General features: G+C 31.9%; 1 protein-coding gene across 1 annotated transcript in view; it reads right to left on the reverse strand.

The window, feature by feature from the left end:
* LOC129219191 (voltage-dependent calcium channel subunit alpha-2/delta-3-like) overlaps positions 1 to 15049 on the reverse strand; it is a 284460-nt gene that overhangs the window by 164006 nt on the left and 105405 nt on the right. Inside the window, exons 2-3 of the mRNA XM_054853519.1 lie at positions 13881 to 13991; positions 1266 to 1325 (exon numbers count right to left, since the gene is read on the reverse strand). Of these exons, the coding sequence (XP_054709494.1) occupies positions 1266 to 1325; positions 13881 to 13943 (123 nt within the window). The 5' untranslated portion in view covers positions 13944 to 13991. The remainder of the gene's footprint in view (positions 1 to 1265; positions 1326 to 13880; positions 13992 to 15049) is intronic.

Genomic DNA, 15049 nt, shown 5'->3' on the forward strand with positions numbered 1-15049 from the left:
ATTATTTGTAAGTGTCGTTTAAAAACCCATTGCCTGTGGTATTATAGAAAGGCGGCATGGGGACCCTTGCACGAATATTTTCTTAAACTCAAGTCTTAAAACGCAATTTGTAAGGTCATATATTGTAATATTAGGGTCAATGATTTTTCGAAATTAGAGCTCCAAAAACGCAATTCTGGGCGAATTTCGATGTTTTTGAGTATTTGTGGGCTTCCCCCTAAAACTTACAAATATTTGATGCAAAAGAATACCATGTTTGTTTATTACATATATGAAAGCTGTTATTAAGTCGTCACAAGTAAAACCAAAAAGCTCTTGAAAAGAATCACTGGATGAGTCCAGATCGAAAATTAATTTTGATGTAATTTATTTCGATCAATACATTTTCTATTTATTATCAGCAAATTATTTATTCGTGTTCTTAGTTTGATCAATATGAATAACCAATTCAGTTTTAATTGCTTGTTTTTTACCTAGTGGGATAGCATTTTACAAGATAAATATTTGGATTTTTAATATTTCCATTTTTTGAAAAGTTTTTGGTTTGTTAATGTTTCACAAATATTAGAAACGTGTTAATTGCTTGTGTTTTAATTAGTATTATGCATAGCCCTCGGTTCATTAATATGTAAAAAATTCAAGCATGTATCACGCACTGATGTTTTAATTAACTTGATTTTTTCTGTGTTTTATGGGGGGGGGGGGGCCGTCAAGAAACCTTCGCCCTGGGCGCCGTCAGCTCTTCGGGTGGCCCTGAGTGCCACAATACGAAGAAATAAAATTTTTAGAGGAAAAGCGTTTGAAGTTGAACTCTTCAGGCAATTCGCATTAAAGAAAATAAGTTTGCTGTGCTCTACAGTGGTTAATATTAGCCAAAAAAAAAAAAATCTGTCATTATTTTCCAAATAACCTAATGTCCTTCAAAGGCATTTAAGTGAAAAAAAAAGAAAATTAAGAATTTCGTATTGTGGCACTCTTTTTCCAAACGAGCAATATATATTGCTTTGTGACAGCCTTTACTCTCATCTACTCAATTAGGGAGTCTCAAATATACAGGGGAAAAATGCACTTATGCTTGTAATTTCTTTTCTTTTATTTGTGAAATGTATTTTTGTAAAAAAATATTCCACTGATTGAAATGAAATAAATTGAATTCAATTCCATTAAATTGAATATGCATCTATAATACAAAGTTCTACTGCAGAATACTGTTTAGGTTGTGTTCGTTTTTTCAAATGATTAAAAATACATTCTAAATGACTTACGTTCATGTCTGGATCATATGTATACTTCATAACAGCGTCCTCCGCTGTATCCTTAATTTCCTGTAAAATAATTTAAAAAAAAAAATCAAATAAACAACTAACAGATAAAAATGTCAAACGGTACACCGCACATAAAAACTGTAAACATATTTTTTCCGAAATTTTTCCGTACCTGTGATTATGAAAATAATAAATATAAGTTCATATACACATTACTACGATATTTCAATATTTAAATTTATTTATTTAATGTATTGCGGGATGCATCTAAAAATATAACTCAGACACTTTTATAGAGAAAGCTATTAAAATCTCATTAAACTGCAATTTGTTTTCAATTTATAGCATTCTTTACCGGTTTCCGTAAACAATGGAAAGTTTTAATTCACCATCAAAAAACTATTTTGCAGTTCACTTCCTTTTTTATAAAAATAACGAATTAACAAATGTAAATAGACCTCGATTTTTATTCATCGATGGTTTCAAATGTTGCAGCGTATTTAAGATGACACTTGGTAATATTATAGCTTATTTAAAATTATGTAATACTATTGAACGATTTTGTATGACATGTTATTGTTATGACGTGCATCTCATGGGTTTAACAGATCTTCCCAAATTGCTCTCTTCCTTCTCCCTCTACAAAATAGCAGAAGTTAAAGGGATCAGTACTAGACCCGTCTCCAGAAATTAGCCACAATGAAGTAAAATAGTCTATACAGGCTTCCTCGTATAACACAATACTTCTACAACACGGTTTCGATATTACACGATATCAAATTTGCGATTACCATAACACGGTTTAGATATTACACGGTGCAAAACTTGAATTTAATGCTTTATAGTTTTGATAGAACACGAATGTTATATTTATAAAAAGATGAAATTTCATTTTTGTTTAATACGTTCTGTTAATTTTTGCTAATAACTCTAATACTTTACTTTCTTTCTATGAAACTTGGTTTCGATACAACACGGTTCACATCCCTTGATTTACATTAAGTCTCGTATAACACGCTTTCGATATAACACGATACATTTTATATAACCAGATTTTTCTCAATCACATACATAATTAGTATTAAAAATAAGTAAAAATGTTATTTTTAAAAAGGTCTCGTATAACACGGTTTCGATACTACACGGAACGAATTAACCGTGTTATACGAAGGACACCTGTCTATAGTAAGGTGGTTCGAAAAAATCGATTTATTTATTTCGGAATCGCATTACCTGTCAAAATATTTAGTTTAGTATCTTCAATTGGGGAAGCATAATTAAAAAAAAAATAAGTTGACATCTTCAGTTAGCGCATAAAGCTAAAAGTTTCAAAAAATATGTTTAAAATTGAAATTTATAGAAGTTAATAAAGTTAGGTTTCTTTTTTTTTTTTTTTTTTTTGATTTTTTCATTTTTTCTTAATGCAACAGCCATAAATGGTCAGTATATAGCGTACTTTGAAAACAAAAAATATTTTATAGCTTTCATATAAGATCTTTAGTTCGCGCATACGCCTTAGATTGGGCAGGAGATTTTAGCCCAGTAAAAGCTATAAAATATTTTTTTAAGGTTAAAACTACGCTATGTACTGATAATTTAGGGTTGTTGCGTTATAAAAATATAAAAAAACTGATTTTATTATTTTTTGAAAACGTTAATTTTTAGCATATTTTTTCAAACTTTGAGCCTCATGCGAGAACTGAATATGTCAACTTAGAATTTTTTAAATTTTTTCCCCCGATTGAGGATACCAAACTTCAACTTTTGAGAGGTAACGCGATTCCAAAATAAAGAAATTGATTCTTTTGAACCACCCTAATATATACTGCATATCTAACTTGAAATAAAATCTGGAGTGCTACGTTCACGTTCCTAACACCAATCACCATTTAAAAGCAGTAAGTTGTGGATACTTTTCCCCTAGTTAGTAGTAAATCATCTTATATTAACCAGAGCGCTTGTCCATCTAGTGTGACATTCCACTTATTTTTCAGATAATTAGATACTCCATGCTAAAACTGCAAATATTCGTTTGTTTTCGCTATACTTTAAAATTGTAGGCCTTAAATTTAAATAAGCTGTTAAATCTAACGTTTCATTGTTGTTAAATCAATTAATATTGCCTTCAAATATTGATCTTAATTCAGGTATTTATAAAACAGGTTTTTTAAATTCAGTCAGCAGATGCGTTACCGATTAAAGTTTTAACATTGACCTTTTTAGTACCAAAACAAACAATGGTGGTTTAATCGTTGTTCTTCACAAATATTTTTATAAATGAAATTAATGATTTGATTTTTAATGGTTTGAAAATTTTTAAACATTCCAGGAGCACAGAATTAAGTCACATTACTTCTCCAACTTTGTTAGGTCAAGATATTCGATGAGTGTCAAACCGGAAGTGATTCTTTCTGTTACTCTTACTGCCAAAATGTAATGCATTACCAAATGATCCAAAGGACATAGTTACATTTATTGCAGCGTTTCTCAACATTTTATTCGTAATATTCACGAGCCAGTTTTCAATCATAATTTCCATCGTGCTTTCCTGCGCCTACGAAAATATCATAAATGAAGGTGTATTTTGCCTCCCCTCTGGGGTGGTAGTACACCCAGACCCAAGAACGAGACCAATCAAAAGAAACTGAAAAAATGAAAATTTCACGTCTACCCCGTGACAACACCTTTTAGAACATCCTTGCATTTGTCCCTATAGTCAAACGTTTGTTTTGAGATTACAAGAAGCCCCTTTTTCAATACAAGGAATTGAGCTTGTGGGACAACAAACAAAAATTTGAAATAAATAAAAAAAATAAATAAACAAAGAACAATTGGTAAACGAAAAAAAAAAAACTACAACTGAATTGCAAAAACAAACCAAAATAAAAATAATTGTAATAAATGTTCAGGATAGATAGAATGAAAGAAAACTATAAAAATGAAATTCTTAGTGCAGAAAAATTCGGAATAGCTTTAAGATGGTTAACTAAGAAATGTTTCTCAAAATATGGAAAGATTATTTTTGAATGATTTTATAAAAGTGGGAATTAAAAGTGCTTTGAATCAAAACAATTTTGGGCAATGCTCTACTTATTTAACTGTTATTTTTTCACACAATTTTGATGTTCTTTCAGGTGAAATTTCAAAGGACGCCTAGTTTGTCCTATATGGGAAAGATCAGCAGTTGCAATCAATTCTATAATATCCACAAAAAAGGGGGACTAATAGAATCTTTAAAAAAGAAAAAACTAAAGTTATCATTACCATATAAATATCAAAGAAAACAAAGTTGAATTGCTAATTTAAACATTTGCAAAACAAGAAAAATATTTTGAAGAAATGCAGTCTTTTGTGTATAAATATTATTCCTCAAACTTTTATGATGGCAAAGACACTGTTTCCAATATTGTATGAGCAAAATATAATTTTTTAAATGAAAAATGATTAGAAACTTTATAGTATGCAATATGAAGGAGTGAGAGTTTTTGAAATTAAAGGAGTGGGGTTCGATTATTTTTTTCCCCCAACTTCGCAGTCCTGGAAGAAGAAGGGAAACTAGACTTTTATCCCGAGACTTAAATTTCGACTCATTGATCATACTTTATTAATTACTAGAAGCCCGTCCCGACCTAGTTCGGGTAAAAAAAACTATCTATCTTAAATAAATATTATAAAGGTACTTTCTAATTTGAAATTTAACAGTAAGCGACATATTTTGTTTCGTTTTTTTGATGTTCAAAACTAATTGATTTACCTCATTTCCTGATCAAGAGACACCAATATATAACCCACTGAACAATACAATTTCCCCGTATGCAACGTTGTACTACGTATCGTGATGACATAAATTTGCATTGGATATTGTAATCGCTTAAATTGAAAAAGGAAATATACAGGAATCATGTTGATGCCAGGAATAAGAGACAACTGATCTGCTGCTGTAAGAACAATACTCGAAATCATATTATTCCGTAGTGAATTTCATTGGGATTTAATTCCATTGAATAGATTAGACAAACGTTGCGCAATAAAGTTATTGGGATACCGCCTGTAATTTAAGAAGCATAAGGAGATGTCCAGAAGAGTACCCTATTGAAGAAATTCAATAGGGTACTCTTCTGTTACCTGTTTTTCTTGTTAAACATACGGAGTCTTTCTGGAGGAGATATTCAAAGTAGTTTAAATGAGATTTTTATACTTCTAAAATAAAGTCCCTGCAGTTCCGTAAAAACATCGCAAGATCCTGTTTTGGAGAGTGTAGAACGCTTTCCTTGCAATACACTGGTGTGCAAAAATTAAGGACGAAGTCGAAAAATTAGCATATCAGCTGAACGAAGAAGCAGAGTGGACAGAAAGACCAATCAGGAGATTAAGTAAGGTGATGTACGGTAGCGCATGCGCAGATATGCAGGCAGACGTAATGGGGGAGTGTCTGAATAGTATAAAGCATGTTGTCGGTGTAAGATCAGTATTTCTGGCAAAGAGATTGCACGCCGTACAGCAGTTAAAATCACACCGAGTTGCTGCCTCAGCGAGAAATGGCGAATAATCAATCTGTTAGACGACATCTGGATGCTTTTACTCGAGGTCGAATCATTGGGAAGTTGGAGGAAGGCCGCAGTGTGACAAGTGTGGCTGCAGAGTTCGGAATTGCTCACAGCATCGTTTCACGACTTTGGAGACAATTTCAAACTACAGGAACAGCTATCCAGGGGTTCAGTAGTGGTCGTCCACGAGGAACCATATCCGCAGATGACCGGTATATTGTCTTACAGGTCAGAAGAAACAGGCGGCAGACAGCGGGAGAAATCGCTAGACACACGACACAGGCGACTGGACAACCGATATCGCGTTTTACCGTGGCCAGAAGACTGCACGGTGTTGGTCTGTTTGCACGACGCCCTATACGGTGTGTACCTCTAACGCCTGCCCATCGGAGAAGGCGTTCCCTGTGGTACCCCAGGTAATGGGGACGAGTACTCTTTACAGAAAAGAGCAGATTCAGTCTGAGTAGCGATTCTCATCGCATACTCATCTGGAAAGAGCGGGGAAGCCGCAATCATCCCTCGAACATCATTGAAAGGGACAGGTATGGAGGTCGCGGTGTTCTCGTTTGGGAAGGCATCATGCTTGGTAGTCGTACAGACCTTCACATCTTCGACGCAAGTTCAGTCAACGGGATCCGTTATTGTAACGAGATTCTTCTTCCATATGTGCGTCTTTTTAGTGGCGCTATGGGTCCGCAGTTCCTTTTCATGGACGACAATGCACCATGTCATCGCACAGTAGCTGCCGAACAGCTCTTAGAGAGTGAGGATATTGAACGTATGGATTGGCCGGTACGATCTCCGGATCTCAATCCCATCGAGCATGTATGGGATTTTCTAGGCAAACGCTTGGCAGCTCGTACCTTACCACCAGTAACGATTCGGGAGCTTCGATTGGCGCTGCATGACGAATGGGCAGCAATGCCTCAACAACTCATTGACACTCTCATTCTCAGCATGGGCAGACGCTGTGAAACCTGCTTAGCAATCGGGGGAGATCATATCCCCTACTAAAGACCGGATGTTTCTTGCTAGACACTCATCACAGGGATGTTTCGGCCTTCAGTCGCATTGCGCTCCATGCTGCTTTTTCAATAAAGCTTCTTTTTATCCCTCTGATTTCTCTTTTAGTAAGTGTTGCTTACATTACACATGTCCTTACGTATTGGGGATCTTACGGTATTAAATGTGTTGATTTGGAAAGCTTTTGTACAAAGTTATATTGAAAAAACCGTCTCGTCCTTAATTTTTACACACCAGTGTATGTCGTCAATGGGGGTCAATCAAATCAATAGGGTTTGAAAGTTGAAATAAAAGCTAAAATAGTTGTAAACAATTATCTGAGTTTCGGAGCGTAGTCAGAAAGTTACATGCATAAACTAAGGTTAGTTTCCTAGATATGTCGCCAGCTATAAGACCGAGTTCTTTATATGCTGCTTGATAGGTTGGCAAGGATCTTTAACTGTTAATCGGCTGTGTAAATAAGGACCACGAAAAGGCTCCAAATGCATTCTTATGTGACCGAATTTAGATTAGATATTCGAATGAATGTTGTATTTTCTATTAAGAGGCGAGTCTTTTTAAATCCCGGGATGCTTTTTAACGTGTTGCACTCGCTTCCTTCGAAAAACTTGCCTTTTTCATATGCCTCCATTTTTATTTATTTATTTTTTGCAATTTCCTTCTGATAGGATATTTGTGAGTTATATTAGTTTTTCATATCGTTTTTAAATGCTTAAATACGATCATCATGAAGAATAGTTTCGCAAATAATTTTTATTTATTTTTTCTTCTTTGTCAAATTCTTTCCTATCCACTGTTTTTTGTTCGTTGAGTTTTAACTCTTAACTTTAAAAGTACGGTAAGTGTGTGCAATTACTCTTTCAGTTAAGAATTTTCTAAACTAAATGTACTTAATTGAATGCGTGCAAAATTACGACTTTCAGAAAAAAACACGGATTATTATCATCTACCTACACTACTTGAATTCAAAAACTAACTTTCCAGATCGAATCGCAGTTATTTCATTTAAATGAATTTTGTAACGGAAACTTTGTGTGACTCTAAATGGTTTCCAATGTCCTAGGCTAATAGAAGGCTGCATACCCTATCTTCTATAGCCTCAAATACATGAAAAAATTTGGGCGATTCTTCTGCTGGTATCGTGATATTTTTATCTTTTACATGTGCCCATCCGGCACCATTCAGTTCGAAGGAGAACCTTCAACTATTCTGGTATTGCGGATGCGGTGCAATCAAGGTTCAATTTTACGTATATGACAACAAAACAATACGTGGAACATAAACTGGTAGCGTACAGACCTTATTCGTTTTAACAAATAGTATAAATATATACATAATTTGTAGCCTATGTCATTTAGTAAGAACGCACCTTTCATGTAGTGAAGGAATTTTTCAAATAGGTGCAGTGGTTCCGGAGATTACCTCGGACATATAAACACACAAATATCCACTCTTTCTCTTTATAATATTAGTATAAATTTCTAAACTTCGTTTTTACAAGCTTAATTTTATGTTTTGGTTAAGCTTCATCTTTTAAAAATTTTACTGCTCAGTTCCACACGTTATTCTTAATGCGAGTAAATCGTAGGTGAAAAAAAATAATTATAATACTTTTAAGAAACAATAGCTTACTTTTTGTTTCAGATAGTTAACTTCATATTATTACTAAATAAATAAATGTCAACATATGAAATGCAGTTTTCATATGTTCAACTGAAATAAATAAATGTAAGTAAATATTAATAGACAAAGAAAACAAATAAAAGAAGAAAGATAAATAAACAAAAAATAAGCAAATAAATGAAAAGTATAAATAAATGTAATAATAAGTAAATAATTATAAATGAACAAATAAATGAAATATATGAAAAAATTAATCAATTAATGTAACAAGAAATAAATGTAATAAGAACAAACAAGTAAATGAAATGTATAAATAAATAAGTTGAACAACAAATATATGAATAAGAACAAACAAGTAAATGAAATGTATAAATAAATAAGTTGAACAAGAAATAAGTGAATAAGAACAAACAAGTAAAGGAAATATTTAAATAAATAAGTTGAACAAGAAATAAATAAATAAAAATAAGCAAATAAATAAAACGCCTGAAGAAATTTTATTTAAAAAAACAGCTGCTGAAGTGCTGAAAATAAATGTAAACGTACTTGCAGTTCAATTTTAGAAATGAATAAGAATATTTGCAGTTAGTCTTTTTTTCTATGCTTATCTACAAATTTTGTAAATAAGGTTTAAGTTCGCAAGATAAAAAGCATACGGAAGTTTAAACAATTTATTCCTTAAAAATATTAATGAGTTACTTTTTGTAAATTGTGTTACAACTTTCGATTAAGTATAAAGAAAAGAATACTGCAGAATTTACAGAAATGAAATAGAAAAATTCACTCGCTTTTGCGGCTTGTATCAAAGCAAAATGTGAAAGATTGTTTTTAATCTTTATCTTTCCCTTTCTCGTCTTTATCAAATAAACTACTCTTTTCTTATTTAATAACTAACGACGTCTAGTCTTTTACTCCATAAGAGAAAAATTTCGTCCTCTTTGCAAGATTTGAACATTAAACTTTTATTCTTCTTAGAAATAACTCCATTTATGTGACTCATCTTCATTGGTTTCCCTTTCTTAACGCTTAGCGTACGAAAATAAAAAGAAATAGAGATTAGGAAACAAATGCCAATGTTTATATTTTAAGTAAACATTGTTACTTAAGGCAGTTTATATTTTAAGTAAATTAAATAAATGCAGTCTTCATATGTTTAAAACACTGCATCTATCGTATTTACAAAAATGTCGTCGCAAAATACATTCCGTCCATCGACTAAATAGTCGATGGATGGGCATTCAAAGTTTCGTCGTATACATTTAAAGTCTGAACATTTATCCTACCAATTACTAACGGTAAAGTAAATATAGTTAAATGTTTCTTTATATCATATTATACATTTTTATGTACACTTGAGATAAAAATAGGGGAAAATACCGAATATGGGGTACTTTTTGTTTTTGTCATCTACAACTGACATGATAAAGACAACAAAATCAAGCGAATAATGAAAATCAGCATTTAGGGATTAAGATCATTCTAATTCAAAAACGTAATTCAATTTCGAAAAAAAATCCTGAAAGAGAGTGTTTATACAGCACGGATCCCATTATGGGGGTACCCCAAAAATTATATTAGAAAACAAGTGTTTGCATTTCATAAATCAACTATTTGCAACTAAGGCAGTGAGAAGCAAAATGATGTAACTGCCAAAACTAAAAATTTCGAGGTAACAAGTTCACATGTCAGGAAATTCCCTGCTCTGTTATGGAGCAAGAGATGGTACTAGTAGCTCAGATAGATACTGCTTTACAACAAGATTTAGAAACAAATTTAAAGAAAGCCTACGTCGGATCTGTACTTCAAACGCGTTTAATTCGAAACTTTAAGAAGTACTTACATCCCTTTGCTTCTTACTGCCTCATGTACCCTTTGAACAAATAACAATCTGTTTTCGATTTCTAACGAGTCAGTATGGGTCTATTGGATACATTTTCGACACCAATCTTACTGTTCCACACCTGTGCCTTTTCGACACCAAACTTACTGTTCAACACCTGATCTGAAAAGGACCTTGCGCTACTAAAACTGACAGCAACATTTTCATCTTTACTTTCACTTCTCTATTCCTACTTTTCTGATGAAAAAACTTTGCTTTACTCTGTATCAGTATTCTATCCTACCTCATATTGAGCGCTTCTCCAACCCGATTTTCATTCTTACTCACATGCATTAATTATACTTAAAATTAGAACAGAAAAAAAAAAAAAAAACGCAGGGGAACTTGGGGCAAAGTGAAATTGTGATATATTTCCTCTGCTTTTTGCTCCACCTATCTGGTATTATTTTGTTTATTTCGTACCATAGGTAGTCTATTCCAGTCAGGAAAAAAATACCACCGAAGATTAAAGCATTTGGTAATACAGGCATTTTTTTAAAAAAATGATACTCACATTATAATCTTTTGTTATGAGTCAAAAATTATTTTTGTTAGTATAAAATTATAAAGTTCTTCTTATAAGCATTTTAAAAATTAATTGAGACCTCCTAATATTTAATGCAGTATTCATTTAACTAATATTAAGACTATTTGTATTTTTAATAAATTGTACAATTAGTCAAGTACATACGGGGCAAAGTGAAATAGTTTGTTTCATTTACTTACTCAAACATTTGATATAAATCACTTACACGTTTTCATTTGATAATTAATTCATTTACATTCCTTCATTTAGTAATTCACTTATTTTTTTATTCACATTATTCACTCATTCATTCTTTTACTTGCTCATTTGTTTTTCTTCATATATTAATTGGTTTATACGTTTATTGCTTCATTATCTTTAATTTATTCATTCAACCTTTTATTTACTTATTCTTTTGATCAAAAATATGTTTTATAGTCAAACAGGAAATATTTCATTAGAAAAATATTTCATTTTTCACTTTGCCCCATAAAAAAAAAAGCGAAAATATTCCATTTTTGTTTTTTTTTGAAGGCTCAAATTTACTGCCAAAAATAAGAAATACTGTTTCAACGCAAGTTTTATTATAAAATAGAATGTTCTTTCTTTATGTACTGTAATTTTCAAAACAAATTTCCGATTTGTTTATTTTGAAAAAGCTCAGTCAACTTAACCATTTCACTCTGCCCCACATTCCTCTACTTAGTGTAATAACACAAAAGCATTGCACCTTATAATGTTATAATTTACAACGTACAAAAACGGTGCAATCTGATTACTACAGCACTGCAAAAATATTCAAAACTGTTAAACAAGCAAACACCTATAACCTCCACAGCTGCAGCACAGACCACTGCTTCCGGTAACAGCACAAAGCATTAATTCTTACATATCTAGTTTCGACACTCTCCGTAGACGTCAAATGCATGTAGAAAAAAAATGCATATGTACTTGGGTGGTTCGAAAAAATTGATTTTTTTATTTTAGAATCGCGTTACCTCTCAAAAGTTAAGTTTGGTATCCTCAATTGGAGGAAAAATAAAGAAAAAATCTAAGTTGATGTCTTCAGTTTGCGCATGAGGCTGAAAGTTAGAAAAAAACAATTCCTAAAAATTGAATTTTTTAAAATATTAGGAAGTACCGTCATATTGCGTGACTTTACATGGATAACTACATTTTGAAATTTTTTTTTTATTATTTTACGATTTAAATGTAAATGTAAAAAGTTCTATTTAATTTGTATCTTGACTATTTTTAACACCCTTTTATTAGCTTCACTTGTATGTTTGTGAGTAACTCTCCTTTGGACTAAGAGCTAGTATCTTATTACTGTTAGTACATTCCACCACTTTATGAGTGATCGTGATCGAGCGGTCTAAGGCGCGGGTCTTCGCTGACGTCCAACTCCGGGAATGGAATCATTGGGCGTGCGTTCTATTCCCGTCTACACCGAAATTAATTTTATAATCTTGCAATTCAATTTTGCCCACTTTTTGTGATCGGATTCTTTTAAAATTTGGAATGCAACCTCAGACCCGATGACAATTCAATATTCTATAATCAAATTAATTTATTAATGATAAGTTATTAGTTTATTCTAATTAACACGCTTTTATTAGCTTAACTTTTATGTTTGTGGGTATGTTTGTGGGTCCAACTTTCCTTTGGACAAATAACCAGTGGCTTATTAGAATTACTTAAACGTACAAATCAGAGCTGCGGAGTGTAACAATGTTTGCACATGAATTTACCAGAAAGTATTCAAATTGCCTGATGCAAATAATGCAGTAGAATACTAAGATACATTCCATTATAAAAATCAAACACACGCACAAAGATTTCATTTAAGAGTTACAAGTGTTAGCAATATTTAGTATCTAAATCTTATTTGAAAAAAAAATAATAGTTTAAAAAACTAAAAAAACACGCTTTAATAGCAAAATGAACTAAAAAGTTAAAAATAATCTTTGGATGACAAGTATATATAGTAGTTGACCAAACACTTAATTTTACTGTAATAGATAAAAAGCGTGGGGGGGGGGGGGGCTTCTTATCAGTTGCCTTAAATTTCTTCCTCTTGTTATCCATGCAAAAATGTAAACAAGCAGCCCCCCACGCTTTTTTTTTACTACAGTAAAATTAAGTGTTTGGTCAATTACTTTATATACTTGTCATCCAAAGATTGTTTTTAACTTTTTAGTTCATTTTGCTACTAAAGCGTGTTTTTTAGTTTTTAAAACTATTATTTTATTTTTTACTTTTTAGTTCATTTTGCTATAAAAGCGTGTTTTTTTTTTTTTTAGTTTTTTAAACTATTATTTTATTTTCAAATAAGATTTAGATACTAAATATTGCTAACACTTGTAACTCTTAAATGAAATCTTTGTGCGTGTGATTGATTTTTATAATGGAATGTATCTTAGTATTCTATTGCATTATTTCCATCAGATATTTTGAATGCTTTCTGATAAATTCATGAGCAAACATTGTTTCACTCTGCAGCTCTGATTTGTACGTTGTAAGTAATTCTAATAAGCCACTTGCTATTTGTCCAAAGGAAAGTTGGACCCACAAACATACAAGTAAAGCTAAGAAAAGCGTTAATTAGAATAAACTAATAACTTATCGTTAATAAATTAATTTGATTATAAAATATTGCATTGTCATCGGGTCTGAGGTTGCATTCCAAATTTTAAAAGAATCCGATCACAAAAAGTGGGCGAAAATTGAGTTGCAACATTATAAAGTTAATTTCGGTGTAGAAGGGATTAGAACGCACGCCCAACGACTCCCTGAGGGTGACGGCAGCGAAGACCGGCGCCTTAGACCGCTCATTAAGTGGTGGAATGTACTAACAGTAATAAGCCACTAGCTCTTATTCCAAAGGAGAGTTACTCACAAATATACAAGTAAAGCTAATAAAAGCGTGTTAAAAATAGTTAGTTGTTTTACAGTTTGACGCATTGGTTGAAACACACATGCACAACTACTAAAAAAAAAAAAAAAATTCCACTTACACATATCGCTTTCTTCTTCCAAGACATCATATTCTGTACATCCATCCGCATTTCTTCTAACATTTTAGTTGCTTTTACTAGCTGCGGATTGGCTCCAAACCGCTCAAAATTCTAAAAGAAGAGGAAAAATAATTAGTTTATTCATTAAATGTACAATGAAAAATATATAATACATTTTTATTTCACAGGGTTAATCTTCAGTGTAAAAAATTAAAATAGAAATATTAAACGAAAAAAAAGTTTAGGTGCTTTTTAAGCAATGAATGCGGATTAAAGCGTTAAATTTTGGACTATTTTGTTAGTTTTCAATATCTAAACTAATAACATCAAGTTGTAAAGTTTGTTTGTTTGAAAGCGCTAATCTCAGGAACTACTGGTTCGAATTGAAAAATTATCTTTGTGTTGAATAGTCCATTCATTGAGGAAGGCTATAGGCCATATAACATTATGCTATGACTAATAGGAGCGGAGCAGCAATAAAAAATGTTATTTAAACGGGAAAATTTATATTATAAAATAAAATACTTGGAACGCAGAATATGAGTAGCCGCGGTGGCTCGACCTGGAGTCATGGTCAGTCATGAGGTAAATCTAAAAGGGTACTTTTCAGTAAAAATCCTAAATAATGCTAAAAATGATTTGTAAAAAAAAAATATACCTATACGTATCACTGTCTTATTTTTCTTATTAATTAATTAACTAATAATATAAAGCTGAAGAGTTAGTTTGTTTGACTAATCTCAGAAACTACTGGTTCGAATTTAAAAATTATTTTTGCACTGAGTAATTCATTTGTTGAGGAAGGCTATAGTCTTTTTTTTAAATCAAATTACCGAAATATTTGTAATTGCAAAATCAATGTTAAGTTAATTGTTTTGTTCTATGAATTTCTAATAGATGGCGGGATTAGTTAAGTCTTCGAGAGGATATTCGATAACTACGAGGAACCATGCCCGTGCTACGCTGTTGTGATCAGCAAACAGATTTTTGAATGCGTTTTTTTTTTCCGATGTTCAGGTACATAATTTGATTTCGTAGGATTTTTCTATTGCATTTTGTTTTCCTTATTTCTTCAACCTTTGTTTTTGTTCTTATAGTTGAAGATAGTTACTTATTTAAGTAAATAATTTATTTGCCGTATTATTCAATTGTGATATTGTTCTTTATAA

This window comes from Uloborus diversus, chromosome 3 (assembly GCF_026930045.1).
Source record: "Uloborus diversus isolate 005 chromosome 3, Udiv.v.3.1, whole genome shotgun sequence".
Classification (NCBI taxonomy): Eukaryota; Metazoa; Arthropoda; class Arachnida; order Araneae; family Uloboridae; genus Uloborus; species Uloborus diversus.